Source organism: Protobothrops mucrosquamatus, unplaced genomic scaffold (genome assembly GCF_001527695.2).
Source record: "Protobothrops mucrosquamatus isolate PMUCROS unplaced genomic scaffold, P.Mucros_1.0 scaffold1860, whole genome shotgun sequence".
NCBI lineage: Eukaryota > Metazoa > Chordata > Lepidosauria > Squamata > Viperidae > Protobothrops > Protobothrops mucrosquamatus.
The window spans coordinates 276,564-304,031 of NW_015387989.1; the positions used below are offsets into that span (position 1 = coordinate 276,564).

Genomic DNA, 27,468 nt, shown 5'->3' on the forward strand with positions numbered 1-27,468 from the left:
TCCTGTTGCTTCCACTGAGCCCTGACAGCCCTGCAGCTCCAGCCGTCTCTCGCTCAGGCTTGTGCGGTGCTGCCACCGGTTCAGCTCATTCCCCTCCCCCACTACCACTTTTCTAGGATGGTCGCGTACCACCTGCCAGGTGCCAATGTACCACAGGTGGTATCCGTACCACTGGTTGAAAAGCCCTGCATTAAATCACCCCTTCAAAAGAGAACGATTCGGCTGTCATTGGAAAATTTCAGAGGGGGGAACTCTGTTATCTTGGGCAATCGATACATTTCTTAAGGTACTTATTGTTAAGAAATCCCATGAAATGTTCATCCAGAATGCCTAAAAAAATAGCCTTGTAATTAATTAAAACTTATTTTAATTAATGCATGGCAAGTGCAGTGCCCCACCCTGATCATTTCACCTCACACCTAATCAGACAAGCACAGAGGACAGTGAAGCTGCATTAGATGGCTCACACCTGCTCAGCTGGTCTCATACTGAGTGCAGCCAAGCCAGGCTTCCCTGTCCTCTATCCCTCTAGTTTGGGGTCTTCTGCAGATTTAATATAAGCCCTTTCTGTTTATCTTCTAGGCCAGTGATGGCGAACCTTTTAGAGACCGAGTGCCCAAAAAACGCCGCTCCGTCCCACCCGCTCCACCCCTGGCCCCGTCCTGCCCCACCTGCCGGGCCACCCACCGCCTCCATGGCCCAGATCGCCCAGGCGGCTCTGCAGTGCCACGGTGGCCACGCCCTCCGCTTGCGCCCCGCAGCATCATCTGCGTGCGACACAGCGCGAGGGCGGAGTCTTGTCCCTGCTGCCATGTGCTTGGCTGTGCTGCTCCGCGCTCGGAGGCGACTCTCCTCCAAGGGAGCTGCTGGTGAGAGGGCTGCGGGGGGGGGAGACGGGGCTGGGGCGACGGCACGCGTGCCCACAGAGAGGGCACCGAGTGCCGCCTCTGGCACACGTGCCATAGGTTCGCCGCCACTATTTTATACCGTTTAGAAAGATCTCAGACAACATAAGGCCAAGAAGGGAGCCTTGGAGGAGGATCTCTCTCAATAGCTTGCTGCAATTTGATACAGAATTATTTACAAACAGCCTTGCTTTTTTTCCTATTTCTTTTTTAAAACTTTTATTTACAATATAGCGAGAATATAAAAGCAAGATGCATATAACCTACTTTAATTAAATTATCTAGGAGACTTTTCAAATAAATGCAGATCTTTGGAAGTAGTATCTTCTAACCCACTCTGCTTTAAATATCAGGATGTCGTGAGAGAGAGTGCCAGCTGCTTTGCTGAGGTCAAGGCACGTTCCCTTGGCCCTCTTCTGAAGGTCTAACAACTTGCCACTAGCTGATAAAAAGAGGCAGAATTGTTCTGACCCAATTCTCGATGAATTTAGATAGGCTGCTGGTGACGGTAGTACTCTTACCTAAGCATATTGCTTGACTATTTGTTGTAATTTTTTGCTCAGTGCGACTGGTCTGTAGTTTTCCAGGTCCTCCTTCTTTTCCTTTTGGCATGTTTGAACTATGCTTACTCTTCTGTAGTCTGCTGGCATCTCACCGGTTCTCCAGATTTTTGTTTTTTTTAAAAAAAAACCATAGGTAATAGTTTTGAGTTCTGGTTCTGGGAAGGTAGTATGACAAGTTCTTACTATACCACCACTGTGACTCTTAAACTGTGCCCCCCCTTCCCCAGGTTCTGGCAGCCCCCCCCCTAAGCCTTGAAAGGCTAGCTTTTCCTCCAGCCCTGGAATAGAGGAAGGATGGAGCTTGAGGGTCGTAGGAATGGATGGGTTGGAGGTGGTGGGCCAGGAGCCCAGATTTCTTTTGGCTTGCTTTTATTATTGTTGCGAGCCGAGCCAGAATTGTGTTTTACAAGATAGGTGGCCCTTTAGATCTTTTAAATAAAGAAATGCATGATCCATTCTGCAGATTGGATCCTGCAACATTATCCCCATATATTCAAATATCATAGATGCAAATAAAGTAGAGATGGCAAAGATGTTTATAAAATCAACATTTTATAAATATGGGGATTATTAACCTGCACTTTGAATAGAGGTAAAATTATGCTTCTCTTTTTGAAACATTAAATTAAGAGTAAGGGAACAGATTTGAAAACCAATTTTAAGCGGACTAAAGTTTTATCAACACAGGCCCCAATTATTTTAGTATGGCATTGTATAAAATATTGTCGTGAGAGTTTTAGTGTTAAGATTAGAGATTTGGAATTTACTTGGCGCGGGATATGGAATGCAGGTAATTTTGGATGAAATGGATTATAGGCTTTTCGGTGGGAGGGGATATGGGAAGGGAAGAGTGAAATCAGGACATTCGACATGGGTCAGAATGGTGATAATTGGGGCTAGGGAAGTAGAAGAGGAAGAGGGTGAAGGAAGAGGGTGTGGAAGAGAGGCCATTTGGACAGTAAAGGAACTCCGGAACCCTGGGCCCTCCCTGCTCACCCAGGCATCTGGAGGCGAACTAGAGACAGCACTGCCAGAATCTGCCAGGGAAAGCCGGGCGTTGTTGTCCTGAGTGTTACAAAAGTGGAAGGGAGAGAGATTGCAGCTTTGAGCTTGCGGGGTCTGGCCTGAAATGAAGCTGGGAGGCAGGGATGAACGGCCCAGAGGCTGGATAAGAAGACTACGGAGTGCTGATAAGTGATTGGAGAGAGGTACGTAGTCTTGGCTTGGCTGGGAAGAACGTGAAAGAGGCTTTCTCTGCTGTGCTCTCCAGGGGGTGCTGAGGAAAAGGAAGGGGCCGGGAGGAGAGCTCTGGTAGGGTTGAGGAGCACTTCCCAGCCTGAGATGTTTGAGGAAGATTGGGGAGAATCTTTCATTTGATAGGCAGGCGAGGCAAGGCAAGACGAAGGGTTGGAAGGGATGTAATTAACCAGCCTCCTCTGGAGAAGTGACCACTCAAGGTGGCTAATACTGGTAGAGCGAAATAAGAGGGCGGGTCTGGTTCTCCCTGCGTTGTGTCAGCCTTGCGTGGGAGTCCAAACAAGAAACACACCCAGGCGAACTAATCCTACTTTATGGTAAGCTTACATTAACAGAACCCTGCAAGGCTGAAAGTTCCCATCCTCTCTTTTTAGTCTCCGGGAAAGTAGGCAGGGTCCCTTCTGAAAGGCTTCCCCTGCTTTCCCCCATCTGCAGACTGAGCTGCCTCCTCTGATCAGGGCTGCAGGTCTTCCCCTCGTCTCCAAAGGCTGTTCCACGTGCCATTGCAGGTTGTCCGGGTGGGGCCTGAGTTGAAACCACGATGGGCTGGGGAAGATATGGCGGCAGACGCAGGGAAGGCCATTCACACTTTTCTCCAGGTGCCTTCTGCAGGTGGCTGTCCTGCAGAAAAGGGTGAATGGCCTAGACTGCCAACCCCCCCCAGAGAAATGAAGGACGGTCCTGTCAGTTGTCGTTTCTTCTTTCCCTCCCCCAGAGAGCTGAGAGATCTGAACACAGAGGGGATACTCCCGGTGGGAAAGGCTCTCTGCTGCACGGTGAGCTCTCTCCAGATGTCGCTGCCCCGGTTACCAGTTCCAAAAGCCCTCAGGATCCGGACAGCCTTGCATAGCAGAGCACTAGTGTCTCCTGAGGGAGAGATTTCGCTCACAGGGCTATTTAAACCTGGAGACCAGCACAAAGTTTCATTGATACCCAGGTGGTTTGTTTTCCCAACTGGAGTCAGCAAAACTAACTTAAGAAGGGCAGGGTGCAACCTACCTCTTCAGGGTCATGCAAGTTAGAATATGCATGGGATTGCGTATAGCATCAGCAGGTGAGATGTTTACTGAGGTAATTAAGGGAGAACAAGGAAGTAATGGAGAACAGTAGCTTCTTTTTAGAAGGCTACTATTCAACTGTCTTGGTTCCCAGGGCTCTGCCCACAACCTGGTGTCTTCTCCTGGCTTTCTCAACGTTCCTTCACCCTCCAGGCCATCTGAGGCTAGGCTGAAGGTTGCTTGTTTCTCAAGTCCCTGGGAAGGTAACAAGGGAGGTCCAAACAGCATTGTGTCTTCTCCTACAGTCTCAGGCATCCCCTTGCCAGGGCTGCATCTGCCCACGCAGTGAGAAGATCTTGGGGAGGCTTGTGAGGTGACAGGTCTTCTCTGTCATGTCCCTCCACTCCAGGTTTAGAACTGCCTCCCCCCTCCCCCATTTTTAGAAGGCTTGAAAGATGGTTTCATTTTACTGGGCTTTCAGTTTATAGAATTAGTGGTATCCATCTTGGGTAGGAGAATAGAATAGAATAGAATAGAATAGAATAGAATAGAATAGAATAGAATAGAATAGAATAGAATAGAATAGAACCCTGAAGGTCTTCTAGTCCAGCCCCCCCCCCCCCCCCCAAGAAGGAGAACCTATATCATATCAGACAAGTGACTGTCCAGTCTCTTCTTAAAAACCTCCAGTGATGGAGCACCCCTGATTTCTGAAGGCAAGCTGTAATTGTCCTCACTGTTAGGAACTTTCTCCTTAATTCCTGGTTGCTTCTCTATTTGATCAGTTTCCAACCATTGTTTCTTGTCCTTCCCTGTGGTGCTTTAGTGAATAATTTAACCCCCTCTTCAAATACTGGAACACTGCTATCATGTCTCCCCTATTTCTTCTTTTCTTTAGACTAGCCAACCCAAGTTCTGTAGCCTTCTTCATATGTTTTAGTCTCCAGGCCTTTGATCATTTTAGTTGCTCTTCACTGAACTTTTTCCAAGGTCTCAACATCTTTTTTGTAGTATGGTGACCAAAATTGGCTGCAGTATTCCAGGTGTGGTCTCACTAGGGGTTTATAAAGCGGTACTAATACTTCATGTGATCTTGATTCTATGCCTCTGTTTATACAACCCAGGATTGTATTAGCTTTTTTGGCTACTACTGCACACTGCTGGCTCATGGTCAAGTGATCGTCCACTAGGACTCCAAGGTCCCTCTCACAGTTACTGTTTTTGAGCCAGGTCTCACCCAATCTATACTTGTACCTTTGGTTTTCCCTGCCTAAATGTAAGACTTTGCTTTTCTCCACATTGAAACTCATTTTGTTGGATAGGGCCCATTGTTCAAGTTTGTCAAGATTTTTTTGGATCCTGAGTTTGTCTTTTGGAGTATTGGCTACTCCTGTCAGTTTAGTATAATCTGCAAATTTGATGAGTTCCCCTTCAATTCCCTCATCTAAGTCATTTATGAAGATACATTATTTGATTTGTTACTCCTTTTATTCTTACAATTTATGATTATTTTTGCTTTTATAATTTATCATGTTTGTTATATTTTACCCATTACTTCAGTTTTGAGAGGTCTTTAAAAACTATTACATAAATTTTGGAGTTTTATCCCCCCCCCCGCATAAAATTAAAGATCAACTTTACTTAAACCAGTCATTAAAATTATCTGTGTTAGGGAAAATTGCATCTTAAAATAATTTAGGAATATTAGCCATTACACCTTTCTCAAACATTGCCAGTCTCTGGAAACTCTGGAATTCATAAGAAATATTTTTTTCTAAAATTTGTATTCAGAAAGGAAAAAACTGCATATAAGTAGAAAAGCGCATCTTAAACCTTCGGAGGAGGATGCAGGTTCACAATTTTATAGCTTTTCAAATGAAATGTAATGTTTCCATTACATTGAATAATAAATTTTGAAAGTAAGTAGAGATTTAAAAAAACCGTATATATAATTCAGTTCCCTTTTCTGAACAAGAGAGAGCCTTAAATGGGATGAAGAGAATGTTTTATAGAAAGGGGGAGTGTTACACTTTCGTTAGAGCAGGGGTTCTCAACCTTGGCAACTTTAAGACTTGTGGACTACAACTCCCAGAATTCCTCAGCCAGCTTTGCGTTAGAGTAAGTGGTTGAGAAAATTAGCAGTGTATCTTTCCCCATTAAGGCTCTGTTGGAAAACACTCTTGTCTGGAAAATGTAAAGGTTGGCTCCCCAGGTGACTGAATGTGCTTTCCTATCCTGCAGGGGGCAGCAAAGCTGCCTGGCTTGATTAGATGCCCTCCTTACCCTGCCAGTCTTGAGTGGGTCATTTCTTCCTTGGCTGTTTCTGTTTATCTGGTGTTGATTTCTACCAAATTTGTCTCACAAATTTAGAAGTATTGTAGGCAATGAGACAAAGAAATAAATGTGTATCCATTTGTTTTAAACCAGGTGGAATAATATCTAAAACAGTGTTTCTCAACCTTGACAATTTTAAGGCATGTGGACTTCAACTCCCAGAATTCCACAGCCAGCATTGCTGGCTGTGGAATTCTGGGAGTTGAAGTCCACATGCCTTAAAATTGTCAAGGTTGAGAAACACTGATCTAAAAGATGGAAGTTGAAAATCTTAACATTTTATGACTAAGCTGGTTACAGTATCGACACGGTCTTGCATACCTCAGAGATTAAGATGTAAAGGAAATAATTTTACAAACACTAATGAAAAAGGAACGTAAATATAGAAAGGTGTTCCAAATTGGGTCTTTGCTTTCCCCTTGAACTTTTCACTAGATGGCAGTCTTAGAATTTGAAAGCTGGTATCATAAGCTGGAAAGCCAAACTTTGAAAGACGGTGGCTAACCTGTCTTAATAGCTGCTTTTGAGGAAAACTGCACTACTTGAAAAGTTAATCTGAAACAAACATATTTTGTCCTAAGGAACTTACATTAAAATTCAGCAGTGCGCTTACATGTTGACATAAAATTAGGGATGTGAGTTGAATCCCAAGAGAGATGGTGGTCTTATGCTTTTGCCATACAGCACGCAATCTGAGGTGTTTAGGATACCATACTAATATACTTACCTCTCCCAAGACATCTTCATTATTTTTATACATGAGGGGTACCTATTTTATATAACAGTTTTGCAGTCTATCCAGAGAACTTTGGTTGTTAGTCACATTAAAAATATAAATGCAGGAAATATGTTCAGGTTTATTGTTAAATCCTGTGCTATTTTTTATTTGCTAGACACAGTTAAGAAGCTTCAGGATCAAAAACATGACATGGAAAGAGAGATCAAGACCCTGCACAGGCGGCTGAGGGTAAGTCGTCATGTTTGTTGGGCTGGGGGGTGGGGAACTGGTCCAAAATCTCCCAGCCGGCTTTCATGCATAAGATGGAAATTCAACTCACGGTCTCCCATTTCCTAGCCTGGTGCCTTAACCACTAGTGCAGGGGTAGGCAACCTCGACTCTTTTATGACTCAATGACTTCAACTCCCAGAATTCCTGAGTCAGCTACTCAGGAATTCTGGGAGTTGAAGTCCATGAGTCATAAAAGAGCCGAGGTTGCCTACCCCTGTGCTAGACCAAAGTGGCTCCTTATTTAGTCCAATTACCACCTTGTTCTTTTCCGTAATGGCTTGAAAGAATGCATGTCTCTTCTGCACTTCTTTATTCATAGATTCATAAGGAACTACTTCAGTCATTAGATCCCTCCTTTGGGTAGGAATCCAGAGCTGAGGGATGCTGGATGCCTGCTAAGACTCCATTTGAGCACATTCAGTGAAGGGAGACTGTCATCTCTCATGGTCCTCCATTCTGCTCTCAAACTGCTCCTACCGAAAGGGAGATCAGACCAACACAGAATACACATTGGAATGGGAACCATCCCTGCCTTGGGTGTTTTGCTGCCACAGTGTATGCTGGATCATATTCAGTAACTGATCAACTACCGTCACAAGATCTTGCCACAGTGCTGCTGTTAAATGAAAGATTCCTTACCTTTGAACTCTGTCTTTCATTTCAACTTCACCTTGTTTCTGTTAAATTCCATAGTGGTATTTTCAGCCCGTTTCTCTAAGCTGTCGTGGTCTTTTTGAAAGTTGTTTCTGTGTTCCGGGATCTGTGCTATCTGTGCATTGAATTTTGCTTCATTTCAGGCTTACTAAGCCATCTTTCCACCTCCTCATTCACATTGCTAATATAAATACTGAAGGGCCCTGGACTGAATTTTGTATCACCCATTCCCTCCAATTTGATAAGAACACTGAGAAGGGCATGTTGTCTGACTTTTGAGCCAGCTCCAGAGCCACTTAATTACCTTGCCATTCAGCCCACACTTGCTGATTTACATGCCATGGGATGTTTTGTCAAATAGTTTGCTATAATCAAGTGCAATTTATCTGTTGCACTTACGCTACTAAGAAATTTCCAGATCAAAAAATAAGATTCATCTGGAATAACTTATTTTTGACCATTTTTTTTTTAAAAAAATTGACATCTTGTTTTCAAAGTGTTTACCAATCAAATTCTCATCCTAGAGTTCTTCAAGGTATTTGACTTTCTGACTGTTTGAAGTTACGACAGCCCTCCCCGGGGCTACTTAGGATCGGATTGGAAGTATAGGATTTTAAATTCATTCAGCCTAATTGTGTATTCCTTCACTCCAGTGTTCCTCAAAGTGTGGATTGCAAACCCCAAGAAAATGGCAGAAGAGTTGTTGGGAGAGGGCAGGGGATTATCATGAGAGAGTGCCACCCTGCCAGGCCTTCCCAAGAAGGCTGTCACACTTGCAATCAGCAGCTGTTTGGGGTTTCATCCCCCCCCCCCAGCTGAGCACACACTCTGAAAAGATGCCTCTTTCTGTTGTCTCTTCCTCTTCCGGTTGAATTGCACGCCTGTCAGTTCCCTCCCTGGGAACCTGCTGCTTGATCCCTGCTTATTTTCAGGAAGAGTCTGCAGAGTGGCGCCAGTTTCAAGCAGACTTGCAGACTGCTGTGGTCATTGCTAATGACATAAAATCTGAAGCCCAGGAAGAAATTGGAGACTTAAAGCGCAGGCTGCATGAAGCTCAAGAAAAGAATGAAAAGCTCACCAAAGAGCTCGAGGAAATAAAATCACGCAAGTATGTTAATGAAATTTAATTATCATTATCATTTATAATTTATTTATGGCAATTTCTTACATTTCTGAAAGCTGCACAGCACGCAATTGCTGAACACGAGAGAATATCGAATAACTTACAGTTACAAATAAGTTACAAAAAGCAACTTTTTGCTCATCTGTTAGAGGAGGTTTATAAAAATGATAAATTTATTAAAATCCTTTTTTCCCCCCACTGCGGATTGTCCTCAACTTACAACTGATTGCTCAGTGACCACTTGAAGTTCCAACAGCCACACACACCCCGGTGGTCACACAGTCGTAGTTTGGGTGCTCAGCAACCAGCATGCATTCATGGTTGTTTGCAGCGTCCCCTGGTCACGTCGCCACCATTTACAACATTTTTTGCCAGAAACCAGCATTTGCTTCTGATTTCCAGGAAAGTCCCATTCTGGACAATGAATCTGCTTAATAAGTGCCATCAAAAAAGGCGGTAAAATCAGGCTAAGTCGCATAGTCACCTGCTTAACAACCAACACGGCTTCCAGGCTCAATCACTGTCGTAAATTGCAGACTCCCTATATAGGTAACCCTCAATTTACAACCACAGGTGGGACCAGAATTTCCGTAGCCAAGCAAGGCGATTGTTAAATGACTTGCGTCCAATTTTACATTATTATTTTTTTTGCCATGTAAAGCAAATCACTGCAGTTGTTAAGTGAATCACATGTCATTAAGCGAATCTGGCTTCTCCCATTGATTTTGCTTGTTGGAAGCCGAATGGGATCCTGGGATGCTGCAGTCGTCATAAGTACAGCTGAACCTTTGTCATGTGGCTGTGGGGGTGGTGCAGCAGTCATAAATGTGAGGAATGGTCCCATGTCACCATTGCAGTGCCGTTGTAACTTTGGAACAGTGATTAAATGAATGGTTGTAAGTGGAGGACCACCTGTAGTTCTCTCCAGTCACTGGGCATTTTTCCCCTCTCATCTTTTCTAAGAAGATGTGATGAAATGGTGAGGCTGATCTTGGAGTCCTCCTGGCATTTGGACTGGCCCTGCATCTATTCATGCCCCACCCCCCTCTTTGAGTCTGAAAGAAGGGAAACGAACCCGAGCTGAGAAAGGGGGGGTTCCTGATCCCCTCCCTCTTCCTCCAACTTGTCTCCACCACTTGAGTGGTCCATCCCTTCGCTCTGGGGCTGGGTGGGGCTGGCCTTCTCTCTCTCCCCCACTCCACACTCACAGGACACATGGGGCTCGGACTTTGGATACACTCAGTCTCTTTACCAGAGTGAATGAATTAGAGTCACCTAAATTTTCAGTGTTTTCTTCATTTACAGATTTTTCTAATATTAATTTCTTCATCTGGGGAAAAAAAACCAGTTGCAGTTTCTGTGGATTCAAATTGTGGCTATTTAGGATCATACAAAACTGAAATGGAAAACGAAACTAGGAGTCATACTAAGTAAAACATAGTTAAAAGAGTGGCTTGAAATCTTTGTTACACCCCTTAATGGAGAGCGTAGGAAGAGCTGGTAGCAGTGCTTGTGATGTGTCCGCATTGAAGTTGGTGATGTGTCCAGTGGCGCAAAGTATGCAATGCTGCAAAATTATGTGCACCGCTGGTACGTGACGTGCCGGAACCCTGGACTAAAACAAACTTGATGCTGTCAGAAAAAAAAGGTCAGCCCAAACATTGATTTTCTCAGAATTACTGAACTGAGTAGACTAGAAAGGGCCAGTTGACATCAGCGCTGTCATTGAGGACGAGAAAGAGAGAGAATAACCAAGATTATCAAGAGAAAGAGATGGGCTCTCCACACCAGTCTTCCTCTAAGGCAGACATGTCAAACACAAGGCCCCGGGGGCCGGATGCAGCCCACGAAGTGGTTTCATGTGGCCCGCAAAGCCATCCCGGAAACAGTGAGGGAATGGCCCCCGCTGCCTTGGCCCTGACCCAGGCCGGCCAGGAGCCAATGTACAATTTTGTGGTGGCCATCTTGGCACTTGCCCCAGTGGACCATGCCTTGGCACTTGCCCCGGTCCCACCCCCTTCTGCCAGAGACCCTCATATCTGTCCCACTCCTGCCCAGGCCCCCATAGGCACCCTGGACGTGAATGATGTAGAATTGGCCATGCCCACTCCATCCACGCCCACCCAGTAGGCTGTACCCACTCTGGCCACACCCACCTGGCACCCCCAGGGCAACCACAATGCTGATGCGGCCCTCCGTGAAATTGAGTTTGACACCCCTGCTTTTAATTGGCATTAAAAGCCAATTGCAATTCCCATAAGATCTTCTCTCCTTAATTTCACTAGGAAATTTCTTTTTGATTCTTCTGTCAGAGCCTCCTGTCTCTTTTGTTTTGAAAAACTGCCTGAAAGAAAATCCTCTTTTAACAGAGCCTGAGTTTCTAAAACTTCTGCTCGCTGCCTCTGTTAGTGAGTGAGCGAGTGCAGGGCTTGAAGCCGGGCTAAGGAGTCACCCGTACATGGAGGCCGTCACAGTCAGAACCACCTGCTGAGATTCAGAACAGAAACTCCCCGTTTGCTGTGGAAAATTGGCAGTCAGTTGCTAAATATTTGTCACAAAACATCTCTAGAATGTTAATGGCTAGTTATCTAGATTTTTCTAATCTTCTATTTTTTAAAAAATGATGAATGTTTAGGACCTGTGCAAGAACATTATATAAAGTTCTGTGTTAGAAGTACTTTGGAATTGATTTGTTTACTTTATATTTGTGTCCCTTTTCAAAATTTGCTTTGAAAATTGGTATTGCGTAACAATCTGTTTATAGTTTTAAGAAATGTTCATTGAGATAGTGATGGCAAAAGTATATATGAATGTGATGTCCCTTCCCTGCTACGCCCTTTATCCCCATTTTTTCACCTCTTAAGAGCATCTGACTGAGCAGTGCCTGATTCCCCCTCCCCCATTTACTCATGTATTAAATACAAAACACGCTCTTTTTGCTTTAGCTATAGCGCTCTCTTTCTTCAGCACATTTATGGATCACCACATGGAAGATGCCTTGATAGTACTTCAAAACATGAAAAAATGCTTCTTCATTCCAAAATGCTCCCATTTTGTCTTAGTTCCATGTATTTCATGTTGTAAAAGGGGACGTGCTTGTTACTTCCCTTAAGATGTTTAGCCGTTGAAAAGATGAGGCAATAATCTGGTCCCTGCATCCTTCAGACACACTGTATGCTCTGCACTCAAGCTGTTGTTGCCAGGGTCACAGAGGCTACTCAGTCAGACCTTTGAACGTGCATCTTGTTGGGTTTCCTGTGACACGTAGGCAAGAAGAGGAACGTGGCCGAGTTTACAACTACATGAATGCTGTGGAAAGAGACTTGGCAGCTCTGCGGCAAGGCATGGGGGCGAGCCGGAGGTCCTCCACGTCTTCGGAACCGACCCCCACGGTCAAAACCCTCATCAAGTCCTTTGATAGCGCCTCACAAGGTAATTTTTCTTTAAGGAGCTGCATAAAATTAGTGAAACATTATACAGGAACTTCACTTCAGACTCTTAATCCCACAGGGTGATTTGATGATAAATCAAGCATTATTTTACTAGATGTATTTTGTTTTGTTTTCTTTCTGCCTTTAATTTGTGCATCTTGTGATTCCCCATTGCTTGCCTGTACTCTGCATAACCCTACTTGGTCCCAAAGGGTTTACTGGGATGAGTCGATCTCCGTGTAGGAGTTACAGAAGAAAAGGGGACCAATAAAGTGGCTGAAAGGAAACCGCAGCTCCAATGGGACAAATGCCTTCCCAAATAAGGTCATCACTAATGGGCATCTGTTTTAAAATAGATATGTATTCTGTAGCAGTTTTTAAAAATACAGAGAAAATAACTTATAGCACAACAAAAACAATAAGAACGAACAGCAAAGAGAAACATTACTAAGAAAGGTTATATACAGCCATCCAGTGAGTAATCTAATATTTAAGTTCTTTTAACAACCCTCCCAAAAAAGAATAAACAAAAAATAATTGTCAAAAATTAAAGGAGTTGCACATTTCCTGAATTCAGTCCTTGAAGCATGGAGGAATAGCACTTTTCCAGTCTCTCGGTGTAATTTACTTGGCTATTTCCCACAACCAATATAACCAAATTTCCACAAAAATAGACATATTTTTGGAATATGATTAGAACATTTATCCACATGTAGTTATATATATTACAGCATTATTCCAGAAAGGAACCAGTTTAAATCCCAATGATTGGGCAGTATACAAATTGCTGGAAGCATTTAAAAACAAGGAAGCAACAACAAAAACAAATAAAAATGGCAGAAATGACAAAAATGGGGTAAGAATAAAGAAAACAGAGCTCAAAAATAGGTCATCTCTGGATGTTTTTTGAGACTACTAAAGCTTCTGGTTCATCTGTCAAAGCATTTTAATTGACAGATGCCCTAGGAAAGTACCAATTTAGCCTCTTTAGATCTAAGTGTCATGGACCCATCAGGGGGTCTCATTCATCTTAGTATCATTTAATTTTCCCATTGTGTGCACCAATTAAATTCTTACTTTGTCTCTATTATTTTTACTTCAGTCTGTATTCTAGGAGTAAAAGCAGCACTAAAAGTAAACAATCCACCCTTACAGTAAATTGTTCTACATTGATCTGCTCGAGGTTTAAAGTTCTGACTGTGAAGGAACCAGTTGAAACGTATTAGACTTAGGCAGACAGAAGGAAATTTAAAAACTCCAGTGCTGCAAGAGGTGTCCATGCTGGGGGGAATGGAGGGCTTATGGGGCAGCACCTGTGGCTGTGTAGACGGCGCCTTCTTGAACATCCCCCTGAAATGCAAATTCCGGGGAATTTTCTTTGCCCTCTTCAGGGCAGACCTTACCTTAAGAAAGCAGTGAAAGTGTCCAGGCTGCCTGGAGGCACACAGAAAGAGACACAACTTCCTCGCCAACCATGCTTGTTTCTGTTTACTTGATAATGAGAAAAGGTGGAGAGGGTTTCTTCTAGGATATTTGTGCCATTAGATATAAACCTGGACCCGCTTTCTTCTTCCCTAGTTCCTAGTCCTGCTGGAGCTACAATTCCCCGAACTCCACTCAGCCCAAGTCCTCTGAAAACCCCTCCGGCAGCTGCCGTCTCCCCCATGCAGGTCAGTGCTTTTGCGGGTTTGGTCCAGCCTGACGCAGGTTGGCAACAGGGACGGCTTTGCACAGAGAAAAGAAACTGAATGTTTTTTCTGGAAAGCCTGTCTTAGGTTCGGCTTCCCATAGTAATACCCAAACAACATCAATTGTGTGGCTCCTGCTGTCTGTTTGGACCGGCAGTGCCTGAGATCAGAAATCGGGGAGCCCTTTCAGCAGTGGATTAAGTGAGAAGTAGAAATGGGGGCGAACCCTCTAGCTTGTTATTTGTTCCTGTTTTCACAAGTACCCCTAGTCGGGAATACCAGCAATATAGGAAGTCCTTGTTTAACAACCAAAATTGGGATAGCAACTTGATTGCTTAGCGACACAGTTATTAAGCAAGACATCACATGAGCACAATGTGATTGCCAGCTGCTCCATGGCCTCTACACAGCCCACTGGGCAGCCTGCAAATGGCGATCTCCTGATTGCAGGATCTGGCAACGGTTGTAAATGTGAGGATTGGTCATAAAGTTACTTTTTAAGCACTATTGTAACTTTGAACAGTCGCTAAGTAGGGCTGTCATTAAGCAAGGACCATCTGCATAATACTTGAGAGAGATTGGCTTGTCCCCAATTGCTTCTGCCTACCCAGTGCAGCTGAGCGGGTGCTCTCCATTAAATATTGGCATCTTGTGGGGCCTGTTAGGGCCCCACTCTCTGGAACGGGATCTCCCCCCCAAAGATCAGGACTTTCTCTCCTGGTGTTCCAGAACGCTTTGGAAACCTTCCTTTGGGTTTGTGCTTGATGCTTGTCATTTGCTTAATGTCCGTCTTTGGTCTTCTAGATTTTGTTCTTTATTAGAGTATGCTAATCTGGGCTGTTGGCTTGTTTTAATATTTTTAGCTGCTTTTGTATCTTTTCACATTTTGTACCTCACCCAAAGTCTACTGGGGTTGGGCAGCCAATAAATTCAAATAAATAATGGCTAAACCGGGCTTCATGACCGCCAGGCTAGCCTACATCTGGTTTGCCTGACAGATTCCTGCAAAGGTTCCTTAAGGTACCAATTCAGTCTTCACCACTGTGAATATAATGATTAATTATAATGTAATTAAAATTAAGAAGAAGCTTCCTGACAGTGAGGACAATCAACCAGTGGAACAGCTTGCCTCCAGAAATCGTGGGCGCTCCATCACTGGAGATTTTCAAGAAGAGGCTAGACAGTCACTTGTCTGAGATGGTATAGGTCAGTGGTGGCGAACCTATGGCACGGGTACCAGAGGCGGCACTCAGAGCCCTCTCTGTGGGCACGGGCGCCGTTGCCCCAGTCCTAGGCCTTCAGCTGGGTTTTATAAAACCTTTTCGCTTTAGGCCTCCGCCGCCATGTGCAAAAAAAAAAAAAGGTTCAATCAGTCAATTTCAACTTCTCACGGGAAAAAAAAAGATCTGGCAAAGTTGGAATTGATTGATTGAACTTTTTAGTCCCACCCAGTCTGCCGTTACCACTGCAGCCACGCCCAGCCAATGGGCCACACCCAGCCAATGGGCCGCACCAACCTGGCACTCGACGATGCATAAGTGGGTTTTGGGTTGCAGTTTAGGCACTCAATCTCTAAAAGATTCGCCATCACTGGTATAGGTCCTCCTGCTTGAGCAGGGGGCTGGACTAGAAGGCCTCCAAGGTCCCTTCCAGCTCTATTCTATTCTAATTAATATACTCAATTACCCTCTAGGGAATCTTGAAACAAGGTCTCCAGCGAAGACTGACAACCACAATCTTTGTAACAAGTCATTTATCTTATCTACTGATGGACCTGCGACTGAGAGTTCAGCATAAGCTGATGGCTCAGCTAGTTTTGAACTTGATCTTCTGCCATTACATGCTCAACTAAATCATTATGACCTACTGGGGTTAGTGGTGCCTCTCTTGGAGATGTGTTTAAAATTCAAATAGGAGCATAATATTCAAGTGGTGAATGACAACGGTTGAGATTTAGTAAACTGGTTCCTTTTCTCAAAAATAATTTTCCCCCTTTCAGAGACACTCCATCAGTGGACCAATATCTGCTTCTAAGCCGCTTGCTACTTTATCAGACAAAAGGTCCAGCTATGCGGAAATTCCAGTTCAAGGTAAGAGGCGTCTTTTGCTATGAACATCCCCAGCACATTTTTAGAACCCTCCAGAGTCTTCCATGGTTCAGAAACAGGCACTGACGGGGGTTGAGCTGGAAGGACCTTTGCAGAAGGCAGATCAGCTCCACTTCTTTATCCGAAGGTAGAGTCACTGACCGCCTGCGATACCTTTCTAAGGCTTGGCTAGGCTGAATTGTGGCTTGTTGCCTGTCTCTGCTGGATCGTTCCAGAATACGAGAGTGGTTTGTCTTTGAAACGTCTTCTGATGATGGCTGAGCCCAAAGCGAGACACTTCACTGCTTTTGAAAGATTATTCAGAAGGCTCCGACTCCAAATTCAAATTTTCCTCTGTATAGAGACCTCCTCCTGCACAGTTCTCGGACACAACCTACTTTCCCTATTCACTTTTGCTACCATTAGGACAGTATTTCTTGAACAAAAAAAATGTGACAATACCAAACTAGAATGTTTATTTCTCCGTTTCCAAATATTTTTCTGGTGCTTGGTAGGTTTACTTATCAACTTTCCCTTTCCTTCTTACCCTTCCGGTAAGAATGAATGGTTCTCAGATCTGGGTGTAGCTCTTTGATTTATGGCTGGGCTTTTTAAAATAGACTTTCACAAGAATAGTTTTCATGTGAACAAGGAATAGGCTTCCTTTTGAACCTGGACAAAGAACAGCACAGTATCAACAATGGAAATTCTTCCACCACTTAAAATAATACTTTGTTCTAGTCTTTTTTGGTTGTTTTTTGCATGCCATTGGCATTATTTAATATACACGGGAAAGTAAATTGGAATCTAAATTGGTGTACTGTATACAGAAATGAGAAAGGGCCCTGCCAGCCAAACGATTGCATCAGCAGCATTTCCTTCTGCCCTAGATCAGAAAATACTACACAACTGGGTTTTATGCAGCACCATGTGATTTATTTTACCTCACCACTTTCATCCCGTTCTTTTAATTGAAAAATAATGTTCAGTGTGGTTTGGAACAAAACATTCCAAAATTAAAATTAAACAAATGCAGTGCAATAGAAAGAAGCAGGGTGATAAACTAGAGAAAAGAAGCTACAGTACATATGCTAACAATTAGGACATAATCAGGTTCTCAGTAGAACAAAAGTATATTTAGCCTGGGGAAGAAGGTATTTGAGAGAAAAGAAAAGCCAATTTTTGCTTGCAGAGTAATTTCCCAGCCAAGTTGCAGCCCCAGAAAAACGCTGCCTTAACAGCCCAAGTGACCACTTCTTCACAGGTGAAGGCAACGTGATTCTCCTCTGGACTTTAAAGGTTAGATGAAAAGTCTCATGTTTGGGACCCACCACACATGAAGCAGTAAGCCGGCTTTCACGTAAGGGCACACGGGCATACACACAAGCACTTGGTCTTTATTGTATTGGGCCATCCACTCTGTCACCTCTCCCTGCAGGCAGGATCAGGTCAGGATTGTGCTGAGGTTGAGATGACCTTTCCTCCTTCCCTTTCTGTGCAGATCATTTGCTGAGAACTTCTTCTACTAGCAGACCAGCTTCTCTGCCAAGAGTCCCTGCGATGGAAAGTGCTAAATCTCTCTCTGGTAATAATGTGGTAGTGGAATAATGACGGGTACTGTGGAGGCAAGCAATTCTTCGCACACTGTTGTGAATGCCCTTAGAAAATGTACATTTGTGAGAGTATCCCTTAGGACTTCTGGATATGTTGGTATGAAGGGCCACTTTGTTATAATATTGTTGGTTTGTGAAATAACACACAGAAATGGGTGAATCTCAACCCTAGCTTTAGTCCAGGGGCCTTCAAACTTGGCCCTTTTATGACTTGTGGACTTCAACTCCCAGAATTCCTCAGCCAGCGTGCCTGGCTAAGGAATTCTGGGAGTTGAAGTCCACAAGTCAAAAGGGCCAAGATTGAAGACCCCTGCTTTAGTCCAATCCCAGTGAATGCGGTTAACAGGTGATGTGTAAAGAAAATGGTTATTGCTATGTGACGCTCTAGATAGATTAAAGCAAACACATGAGAGTTGTTCCTTGCCAAACACATTGTGAGATATTGTATGTGGAATAGAGCTTCTACAACTTAAGATCATAGAGTAAGTGCAATGAAATAAAAATGGTTTCTTTCTGAATAACATCTTAAGCTCTTAGAGTATGTTCTTTGAAGTTCTGGAACAAGCATAGATCTTGCTCCTTTGGCCAAACTCAGTGGCAGCAGCATCTACTGTCACCGGGGTTGCTAATGGAACTGAAATGCTCAGATTGCAAATGTAGGATCCAGCATGAAATTGAACACCAGGCTTTCCAATTTTCCATTCAAGTGTCCCGCCGAAGCAGCGAAGAAATCAAACGGGAAATGACCGCTCCCGATGGAACATCTCCAGCCTCCCTCGTAGCAATTGGGACCGCTTCACCACAACTGTCGCTCTCATCTTCACCAACAGCATCGGTCACTCCTACAACACGGAATCGAATAAGGTACAGCTCATTGCTCCTTTCCATTCGGGCCCTGACCAGCAGAACTAGTGAGGTTCATCACTGGGACCCCCAATTGGGCTTCCTAACCCTGAGCATGCCAGCAAGTGCTGACTGGCACCTGCCTCGCCACTTGGGAGCATGTCTGCATTGTTGGAGCATTCGCTGGCCTTTACTTGTGTACTTTTGAAGAATCCCCTGGGCTGGATGCCGGGCATTCTCCCCTCTTGCCTCTGGCTAGTTGCTGTTAATCCACATCATAGTGCAAAAATGCCTCTCTCTCATTCCTGCACACTTTGAAATCCGTGGCTGCATCAGGAGTGAATGAGCTTAGTGTGAGCTCCTTAATGGTGGATGAAGTCTATTTGGAAGTTAGATACTGCAACAAACAGCAGTCTGAGACGACCGCAATAGTCCATTGAAGGGAACTTAAGACATGAGTTTCTGCTCAAATGCTTTGGTGCTCCGGGAAAGAAGAAAAGTCAGTTGTTCACACATAACTCTCTTGTTACACTTTTTTGAACCTCACGTAGTCCAACCCCCCATGCTTTGCTAGATGCAATTAGAGCAGTCTTCCAATTAAGTGCTCTTTAAAGAAAAGGTGGTGGCAGCCTTTGAGGAAGATATTCACTGTTAAGCAACTCTCCACACCTGCGCTTACAGCCACCAGCCATCTCTACTCTGTTGAGTTGCTTCCCTATATTATCCTCCCATGTCAGACAGGAAAAATCAGCGAAGGTCCACTTAAGCTGATTTATTGCTAATCATGTCAGTGGGCAGGAATATTCTCAATTAATGGGTCAGTACCTGCTTGGAGTTAGATAAAGGTCCAGGGAATTCAAGGAGGGATTGGACTTGGTCTGCTTGTGGCTACGTAGGGATTCTAGGCTGATGCCACTTTTACCTCTGCCCCCAGGTTCTGCCATTCCTCCTACATCTCTCTGGTTCTAGTTTGGTTTTCTGTCAGCACAGAAAACTCTGTCAGCACTTCTTGTTTCTGAGGCCATTTACCATCCTGAATCTTCTGCTCTTCCATTCCCGCTGGTGCTTCTCCTACTGGTTGTCCTTCCAGCTTGTTTTTCAGATTTGTGTGCCTCGGCATTCTCCACAGGTTCCCAGCAAAATTCTCTTTCTTTTTCAAGTTGAATGACATATGTTGGATAGGTTATTTCAAATATGTCTTAACTAGTGAAAAAAGAGTTTTCTGGAATATGATATAAGAATGAGGTAGCTTGATTTATAAAAAAGAATGCTTCTTTTAATGTAGCTAAAACTGGCATCTGTTTTTGGTAGCTGCAACACAATGGTGGTTTGTCTGCTTCAAATATTTATTTGTTTTGCTTGTAAGCTGTCCATTCTCCAAGGCTGTAGGTAGCTAACAGTATCAAAATATAAAATATAACCCTGCAAAACCATAACCTTCAACTTGTCCTGATGTTACTTTGATTTAAACCAGCTCTGTCCAGCTTGTAGTAAAACACACCAGGCTGACAATTACATTGTAAAGAATAGATATTTTATTTTTACCTAACCAGATGTTAATTCGCAGTGCCATCCAATGAAAGGATAGGGTATTAAACCATTTCTGTATGTTTATTTAATATATTAGTATGGATGTTAAATAATTTATTAGATATGTAAGTATTAAAATAAAGTTATCCTTAGAAATGAAAAAAAGTATGCCTAAACAATATGCTAGTCAAGGTCTATAATGCCAGTATAAAAAACAGTTAAACTGGTTTGGGCTTGGAATGCAGTTGACCTAACAGACAGACTCATTTGTAAGATTAATATTTGTTGTAAACCACTTTTCATTGTGTCCACACAGTTCATTTTATTTGTTTCCTGAAACATTATTTTCAAAACAAAGAACTTGACATAAAATGTGTTCCTCTCTGGAATTTAGAAACAAGCTGTACTGTTCTTTTGCAGTGTTACGGGTGGTTAGATTTTTGTTTTCTTGTTAAAGAAAGACTTTTAAAAAATATTCTTAACATACAGTTTATGTTCTTACATCCATAGGGATCTAGTTAAAACTCTTATCAACCAGAATCACAGAGGAGGAAGCTTGGCAAAGGAGGGGCGGTTCTGGGGAATTCTGGCAGAGGCATTGAAGAGCTTTAGGATTACAGGTCGACTGAAAAGGGGTGCAAAATGAGAATGAAAAATGGATTGGAGCTGGGCTGGGTAGGTGGGACTGGTGAAGCTACACCTCATAAAACACGACACGTGCCATTTCCTAATCACATTTTAGCATGCTGGCGACTGCTAAACAGATAGTATCTGCTTCAGAGTAGGGAAAAAAGGATCAAACAAGAGAAGGATATGGTGTTTTGATACTGAGAGTATTACAGAATTACAAAAGTTGGGGGGAAAAAACAGTTGGAGGAGAGTGATGTTTGTAGGTTTTTTTCCTTCTGGTGGGGAGAATAGAATGCTTTTCTTTATGTTGAAACATTACGTTGAAACAATTTTACCGCTACTTGAAGACTTAGACTATATTTTCCAAGCATTTCCTTTCTGAACATGGAAGTCAGATTGGCCAGCACATTTTGAAAGTAAGAGGATCTACAGAAATCATTATTTAGACTTCTGGTTTGTCAGGTGAGGTTCTCAGTGCGCAGTTGCTATGAAAACTTGCAAATCTTGGTTTTGAGGGATGTCACAGTTCCTACATGTGATCCTAATGGACCCCTCTTGGAAAGATTGCATTCTTTGTGGATCAGCAGTTTGTGGTTACTCTTATACATAGAGAAGGGTAGTCCCAACGAAACCGCAGGGAGTCAACAATGGTCCTTGATTCTTCTGTTTTCAGTTGCAGGTGGAGTTTTATTTATTTATTAAATGTATGCGCTATCCCTGATATGGCAGTTCTGGATTTTGCACACCTCTATAGAAGGTGTGTGTCCGATTAGCAAACCCAACAAAAGGAACCCTTAGGCCAATTAACTCCCAAAAGATAAAATTTTATTGGATACACCATCTTGGAACTGAAGAAGCAAAACCAGCTCTGATTTTTCCCGTGCGAAAGCTTGCCTAGTTAAACAATAGATTCCCTTGTCCCCCAACCCTAACCTCTCGGGTGTCCACATTGTCCAATATTAAAACTTCTTTATGTTATGGGAACAGTCCACTTCTTCATTAAGAATCTGCAGTAGAGTGACCTTGGCGTTTTGGAGGCTCTCACGGTTTGTGAACGGCTTCTTGGCATCCTGTTTCCTTGTTTCGCTTCCCACCCCTGCCTCCTTCTTGTTGGCAAATTGATTAGCGGAAGAAGCTAGAAAGCATATAGCGATTCAATCTTGACAGTGTGCATCAAATGGGAACTGCACTTATGTAGCATTCAGACGAAGTGCGCTGTGGTTCAGAGGTTCAACTCAGGTTGAACCCAGTTCAGCCAAACTAAAACCTGGAACATTGGACTGGTTTCGGCTAAAAAACATCCTAGAGGGGTTTGACCAGCAAGCAGGGCAACGCTGAGGCACCTTCTCTCCACTCACGGCCTCCGGGTCTTCCTGTCCTTCAGTGTTCCCAGGGTCCTCCTTTCCCTACCTCCCACCGTGCGCCGTCATACTTATGAATCCGAGCACAGCCCTTCCAGCTGGCTCTGTTGGAATGCACGGGGGATGCTGGCAGCCCCGTCAGGGAGGACGGGTGAGCTTCGGGCATGCAAGGCGGAATGGGACAACCCGCCTTGGTCAACTCATCACGGCCAACTTCCCGCGGGACCGTTTAACAATTCTATTTAATTACTTAAAAAAATATTTTAATTTTTGCCACTCACATTTCATTCTGTCCCTCCTTTGGCATCCTTTCTTTAATGATTATGTTCCACCATTTCTTTGATATTAGCATAACTCTTGTCCCGCAGCGAGCTGGCCGTGGCCGGTTGTCATAGACCCCATTCAAAGGTGGTGGCCTTTTCCTTGCCCCTCCTCAGTCTCCCCTGGCCACCTTTTCCTGTCTCCTCACAGCCACTGCATGCCACCTGCCTCCCTGTCCTTCAGCCTGAACGCTTCTGTTCTGGGTCCATGCCAGTGCCCAAGACCAAACCCACAGATTTGGGTCTGGATCAGGCTTCCTGAAAAGGGCCACACACCAAATTTTGCTCCTGCCTAGTTAAATACAAAAAAATCCAGGTTTGCAAGGAGGCTAAAACAAGCTTCTTGCAGTTCTCTGCCACTTCCGAAATTTGGCGATAGAAAGCAATTCCCTGAAGACTCACCTTTCTCCAACTAGAGCTGCAGGAGGAGCAGCACCCTTGGCCGATCCCAGGAAGCGTAAGCAGATCCCAATGAGGTTGGTCCTTGGACGGGAAATGTCAAGGCTGGATTAAGAATTGGAAAAGTACCCTGGAAGAAGGCAACAAAACTAGTGCCACGCTGTATGGTGTGGTATTGGCCCATTCCACACACTGCCAACGGATGGGCCTCTTCCTTGAAACTGGACCGTCTGATGGGACCTGAGAAGCGTGCCTTTCGGTTAGAGCCCCCACCTTCTGGAACAGCCCCCCCTCCCCCCGATACACGGCTGGCCCTAGGAAGACGTTCCAACCCTGGGGCCCCATCTGGAGGGGAGCAGTAATTGCCCGTTACTCAACCTTGGCTGGTTGAAGAAGTGTGGACTTCAACTTCCAGGGGAATTCTGGAAATAGAAGTCCACCCATCTTCAAGTGGCCAAGGTTGAGAAACACTGGCCTATTGTGGGTTTTGTCTTGGATTTTCCTTTCATTGTTTATTTTGCTTTCTTGTCTTTAGGTTTATTGTAAACTACCTAGAGCCACAGTGTTCAGGTTGTGTGGCATATAAATGCCTTACATAGATTAAGATTAACTTTAAAAGAAAACGGCACGAATCACGAAGATCCGAGGAGTTTACCTCTCCGAGTTTGAAAGGAATGGAGTTTGGCAATAAAGAGCGGCTGGCTTCTCCTGCTCATTTGAAGGCAATTGGCACAGGAGAGGGTCCTCCTTGATCTGGCCACGGCACTGCCAGATGTCTGTACATTTCCGGTCCTTTCTCCGTTGTTTGAGGAAAACAAGCCCTATGAAATGTGGTCCTTTTGTGGGATTGCTGTCTCAAACCTTATCCCCTCCCCCACCTTTCCAGCCTCCTGGGACCTGAAGCTCAAAGCATCTGGGAAAGGCTCTTAAGAGAGCCTGGCGGCTGCTCCAGTACTGCTGCCTCTCCCAAAAGAACTACGGCTCATCGGCCCCTCTTTGGCTCCTGCCTGGCCCCTGCTTCTTGGCCAGGGAACAGGGAGGCCTCCCCTTGTGCGAGAGGACCTCTCCGGGTCTCAAGATTATGGCAGGAGATTTGAGGAGGTGGGCTATTTTCCAAGGTGGGGGCCACCACCTGCGTTGCCTCAGGACAGGGTGTCTCTCGGCAATTAAGGCCCCACCCGGTCAATGTGACATTCCGAACCAGGCAGCAGTTGCAGGGAGATGTTATCAGTTGATTCTCTCAATTCGAATTAAAGTTTAGGAACACTTTATGTTTACACCTCATGTATATGTATCAAGTGTTTCTGATTCTGTGATTCTGTGATTGTGGGGGGAAATGCCCGCTCTGCCCCCATTTCCCCAAATCTGCCCCGGTGTGCTGAGCGACCCGCCCAGCCTGGCTGCAGCCTCCTAGGCCAGGGGGCTCCTGGCGACGGAAGGGGCTCCGCACACAGGGGGTGCATCTCGGTGTTTGGGGGGCTTTCATTTTTGCTGAATGAAACTGTTCCTTCCTTTCTAGAGAGGAGAGGAAAGACCCTCTGTCTGCCCTGGCAAGGGAGTACGGGGGCTCCAAGAGAAACGCTCTGCTGAAGTGGTGCCAGAAGAAGACGGAGGGCTACGAGGTAAGCGTGGCTGGGCCTCTGCCAGGAGCCCAGGTGGGGGCAGAGCCAGGCGGAGGGCAGCGAGGCTGGGCCACACTCCGCCACCTCAGTCGCGGGAGAGCCAGGATGTCCTGTGCTTGCAGGAACAGATCCTGTGCATCCCAGCTGAACAATTATTAATAGCTACTCTAGTTACTTTGCACAAGGTAAATATCTTTCCTGACAGAGTAGCTGACACTCCTGTTCCAGGAGGTTGAAATGGCTGTTTTCTCTTCACACGTATGTGAAGAGAAAGAGCACGGAATGGAACCTCTCAGTCAGAAAAACAAAAGGCAGCCGAGACTTGGAATAATCTCTGCTGGTCTCTTAGACTGTGGAAGTTTATTCCCTACTCAAAAGAACCGCACGGCAGTCCTCTCGTTCTTTGCTGTCCTTTGGGTTTTTCAGAAAGAGAGCCTGGGAACCATGAAGGCTGCTCATTTTAATCAGTGCTATTAAAAACCTGGAATGCTGAAATGGAGCGCCGAGTTCTGAAGCTCTTCCGTCTGTATCTGCACTTCGGAGCGGGTGTTGTTTCTGAGTATCAGGTCTTCTTTGTAGACAGGCAGAGATTCACATGGCTGCTTTAAGCAGAATCAGTCCCTGCCCTCTCCTGTTTTCCTGGCTCTCCTGTTTCTATGGTTGTGGAATGAATTGGGGGGAGGGGGGGTTGTGTGTCCTGTATCACTTAGCAATGGCAATTCCAGTCCCAGTTGCTGTTGCAATACACAACAGAATGTCCACAGTAAAGAATCAAAATAAAAATAATATTTCTAAGAACGAACAGAATCAGTGTTCAACAATACAGTGTAAAATGTTTTGTAGTACAAATCATCTTTGAATCGCATGCGGACCAGCGGGGGAGGGGGTGATTCCGCTTGAGCGGCTGGCAAGGTCGCACATGCGCGCAGCTCCATTTGTGCGAGTGGTGTGCACATTTGCTCATGCAGATGGAGTGCACGTGCATGCACTCACCCACTGCTCGTGCAAGTGGGGATGTGCACACGTGTGCTCCCCCACCATTTCCGCGGCCCGGTTGCAAACACCCCCCGGCCACGGTCCAGAAGTCGGGGACCCCTGAGTTAGTGGAATGATGTTAATTAACATACGTCCTCCCCGTGATTATCGGCATGCTGGTTATTAGGTCACTTGTGTTAGAAAATGTTTTAAAACATTTATCTTTTATTTTTATCAAACAATCCTGAAAACAGTTAATTGCAGCAGCTTAAAAATAAATGAAATTTGAATAATAATAACTTTTTTCAGATTCTTTAAAAATGGCCTAACAGGAACGATTCTTCTAACTTCTCCAGGCCCATTAAATCATTTATGCCAGATTCTTAAATGCTCCAAACTCTTTCCATAGCCAGCTTGCGGGCACTGACCGCTTTGCCGTTCACTTGCCTGGTTGCCTGGTATTTTTAAGCAGCTGCCACTGTGGGTGTTTCTGGAGAGAGATCTCAGCCTCATGCAGTTGTCGGTCAACACTTCCTCCTTTTTGCTATGGAACGAAAGAATGGACTTTTCCTATATACATTGGTATCTGGCTCCATTCAATTTTACAAAACTATTAAAAATATAAGCCGATTGGTGAGTCTCTGCACTAGTCCCGGCCCCCACGGCTAGCATTAATAATTTTTACTGCTACCCAAAGAGGGATTTAATTGTTGTATACTTTCTCAGTATACCATAAAGACAGAATTTGCCTAACTGCCATCCAGTTAATAAACATATGCCTGATTTCTATACCATAATATTTACTTTGGATGCATTCAGAGAATACTTTGGCCCCAAAATACCCTTGTTTAGACTGGGATGTGCTCCGGTTCGATCTGAGTATTTTCAGCGATCGTCACCTTCCCAGGTTTTTGTTGCATCAAATGCTTCTGTGCCAGTTGAGGTCATTGCAGGAGCACAAGGATTAAAGCAGTAACTACAATCGAGTGAGGTGCCCTAAAAGCTCTTCAGTCCAGGTTTCTGAAAGCCATCCTGGCTCAGCACAAAGGCTGAGCCTGGCTGCGCCTCCCCCCCCCCAGGGAGCCGTTTCCCCGAAGCTCATTTCTCAGGGGGAGTCCTGGGGTCATCTCGCCCTCCTAAAAGGGGTTGTTTTTTTTAATCGCTGGGAAGGCAAACTGACTCTCGGCAGCTGGCATAGTCTTTCTTCTCACTCCAGACCCAGATAAAGTCTTAATTGAATTTAAACAGAATTTGAGCTATAGCCTTACAAAAATATGGCCTAAAAACACCTGCCATTATTATGGTCCTCTTGTAGATTCTCCATTGTCCTGTATAATATGCTGCCTGTTCCGTTCAAGATTTTTTTTTCCTTTTCTCAAATTGGTTTGTTCTGGAGACTCGAGGCAAATATACCGGCCTCCTGTGGAGTTACCTTACGTAGGTCTGCTCAGATGCAGAGGCCAAGTAACTGCTGTGCCCATTGTGCTATCCTTGGCCTCTGACGTCCATAACTCATCGCTTAGACATTGTAGTTGTCTTTCTGATCAGGAGATTAGTCTGCCCTTATGGGAGCAACACCATAAAGGTTGCCAAGTTTCTAGCAATAGCTGTGGCTCAGAGAGATCAGTTGATACCCTGTTCTCAACATGAACTGTTTCAGATGTGGGGTTTTTTCCCCATGTCCTAAATGTTGCGCCTCTGTTTTATGGCTCTGGGACTGTAACCAAAAAAAGTAAATATATTCAGAGAAGGTTGAGACGTGAGCTCAAATTTGTCTGCTACTCCCATGATTAATAGCGTGGACAGCCCAGTGCTCTGAGTGTGGATTTTCTGCACCGAGTCAGGTCTTGCAGTAGGGAGCCTGCGAGGCTCAGACCTCAGGGCTCGTTGAACTTTATTGTGTTTGTTCAGAGAATGAAGCCTTCATCGTGGAGATACCTGTTTCATTTCATAATCTCAGTGCCATGTATCTAAAATGGTGTTTCTGGCAGATCTGACACCAGTTAGATACAACTCTGTTAGGAAAGTACCTCTTTAGCAAAGGGCTAAGAAATTAATGACAAGTTGTAGTTGTTTGTTTTTATACTTTTGTTTTCCTTAATGAAGTCAAGTGGTTTAGAGTATTA

General features: G+C 44.5%; 1 protein-coding gene across 4 annotated transcripts in view; it reads left to right on the plus strand.

Annotated features, from left to right (window-relative positions):
• The window catches only part of SPECC1L (sperm antigen with calponin homology and coiled-coil domains 1 like), a 49,530-nt gene that overhangs the window by 14,168 nt on the left and 7,894 nt on the right, over positions 1-27,468 (plus strand). For all 4 annotated transcript variants that reach the window (XM_015823401.1, XM_015823398.1, XM_015823400.1 and 1 more), the window contains exons 5-12: positions 6,951-7,024; positions 8,653-8,828; positions 12,112-12,275; positions 13,853-13,944; positions 15,962-16,052; positions 17,551-17,634; positions 18,370-18,526; positions 24,265-24,367. In XM_015823401.1, coding sequence (XP_015678887.1) covers positions 6,951-7,024; positions 8,653-8,828; positions 12,112-12,275; positions 13,853-13,944; positions 15,962-16,052; positions 17,551-17,634; positions 18,370-18,526; positions 24,265-24,367 — 941 coding nt within the window. The remainder of the gene's footprint in view (positions 1-6,950; positions 7,025-8,652; positions 8,829-12,111; positions 12,276-13,852; positions 13,945-15,961; positions 16,053-17,550; positions 17,635-18,369; positions 18,527-24,264; positions 24,368-27,468) is intronic.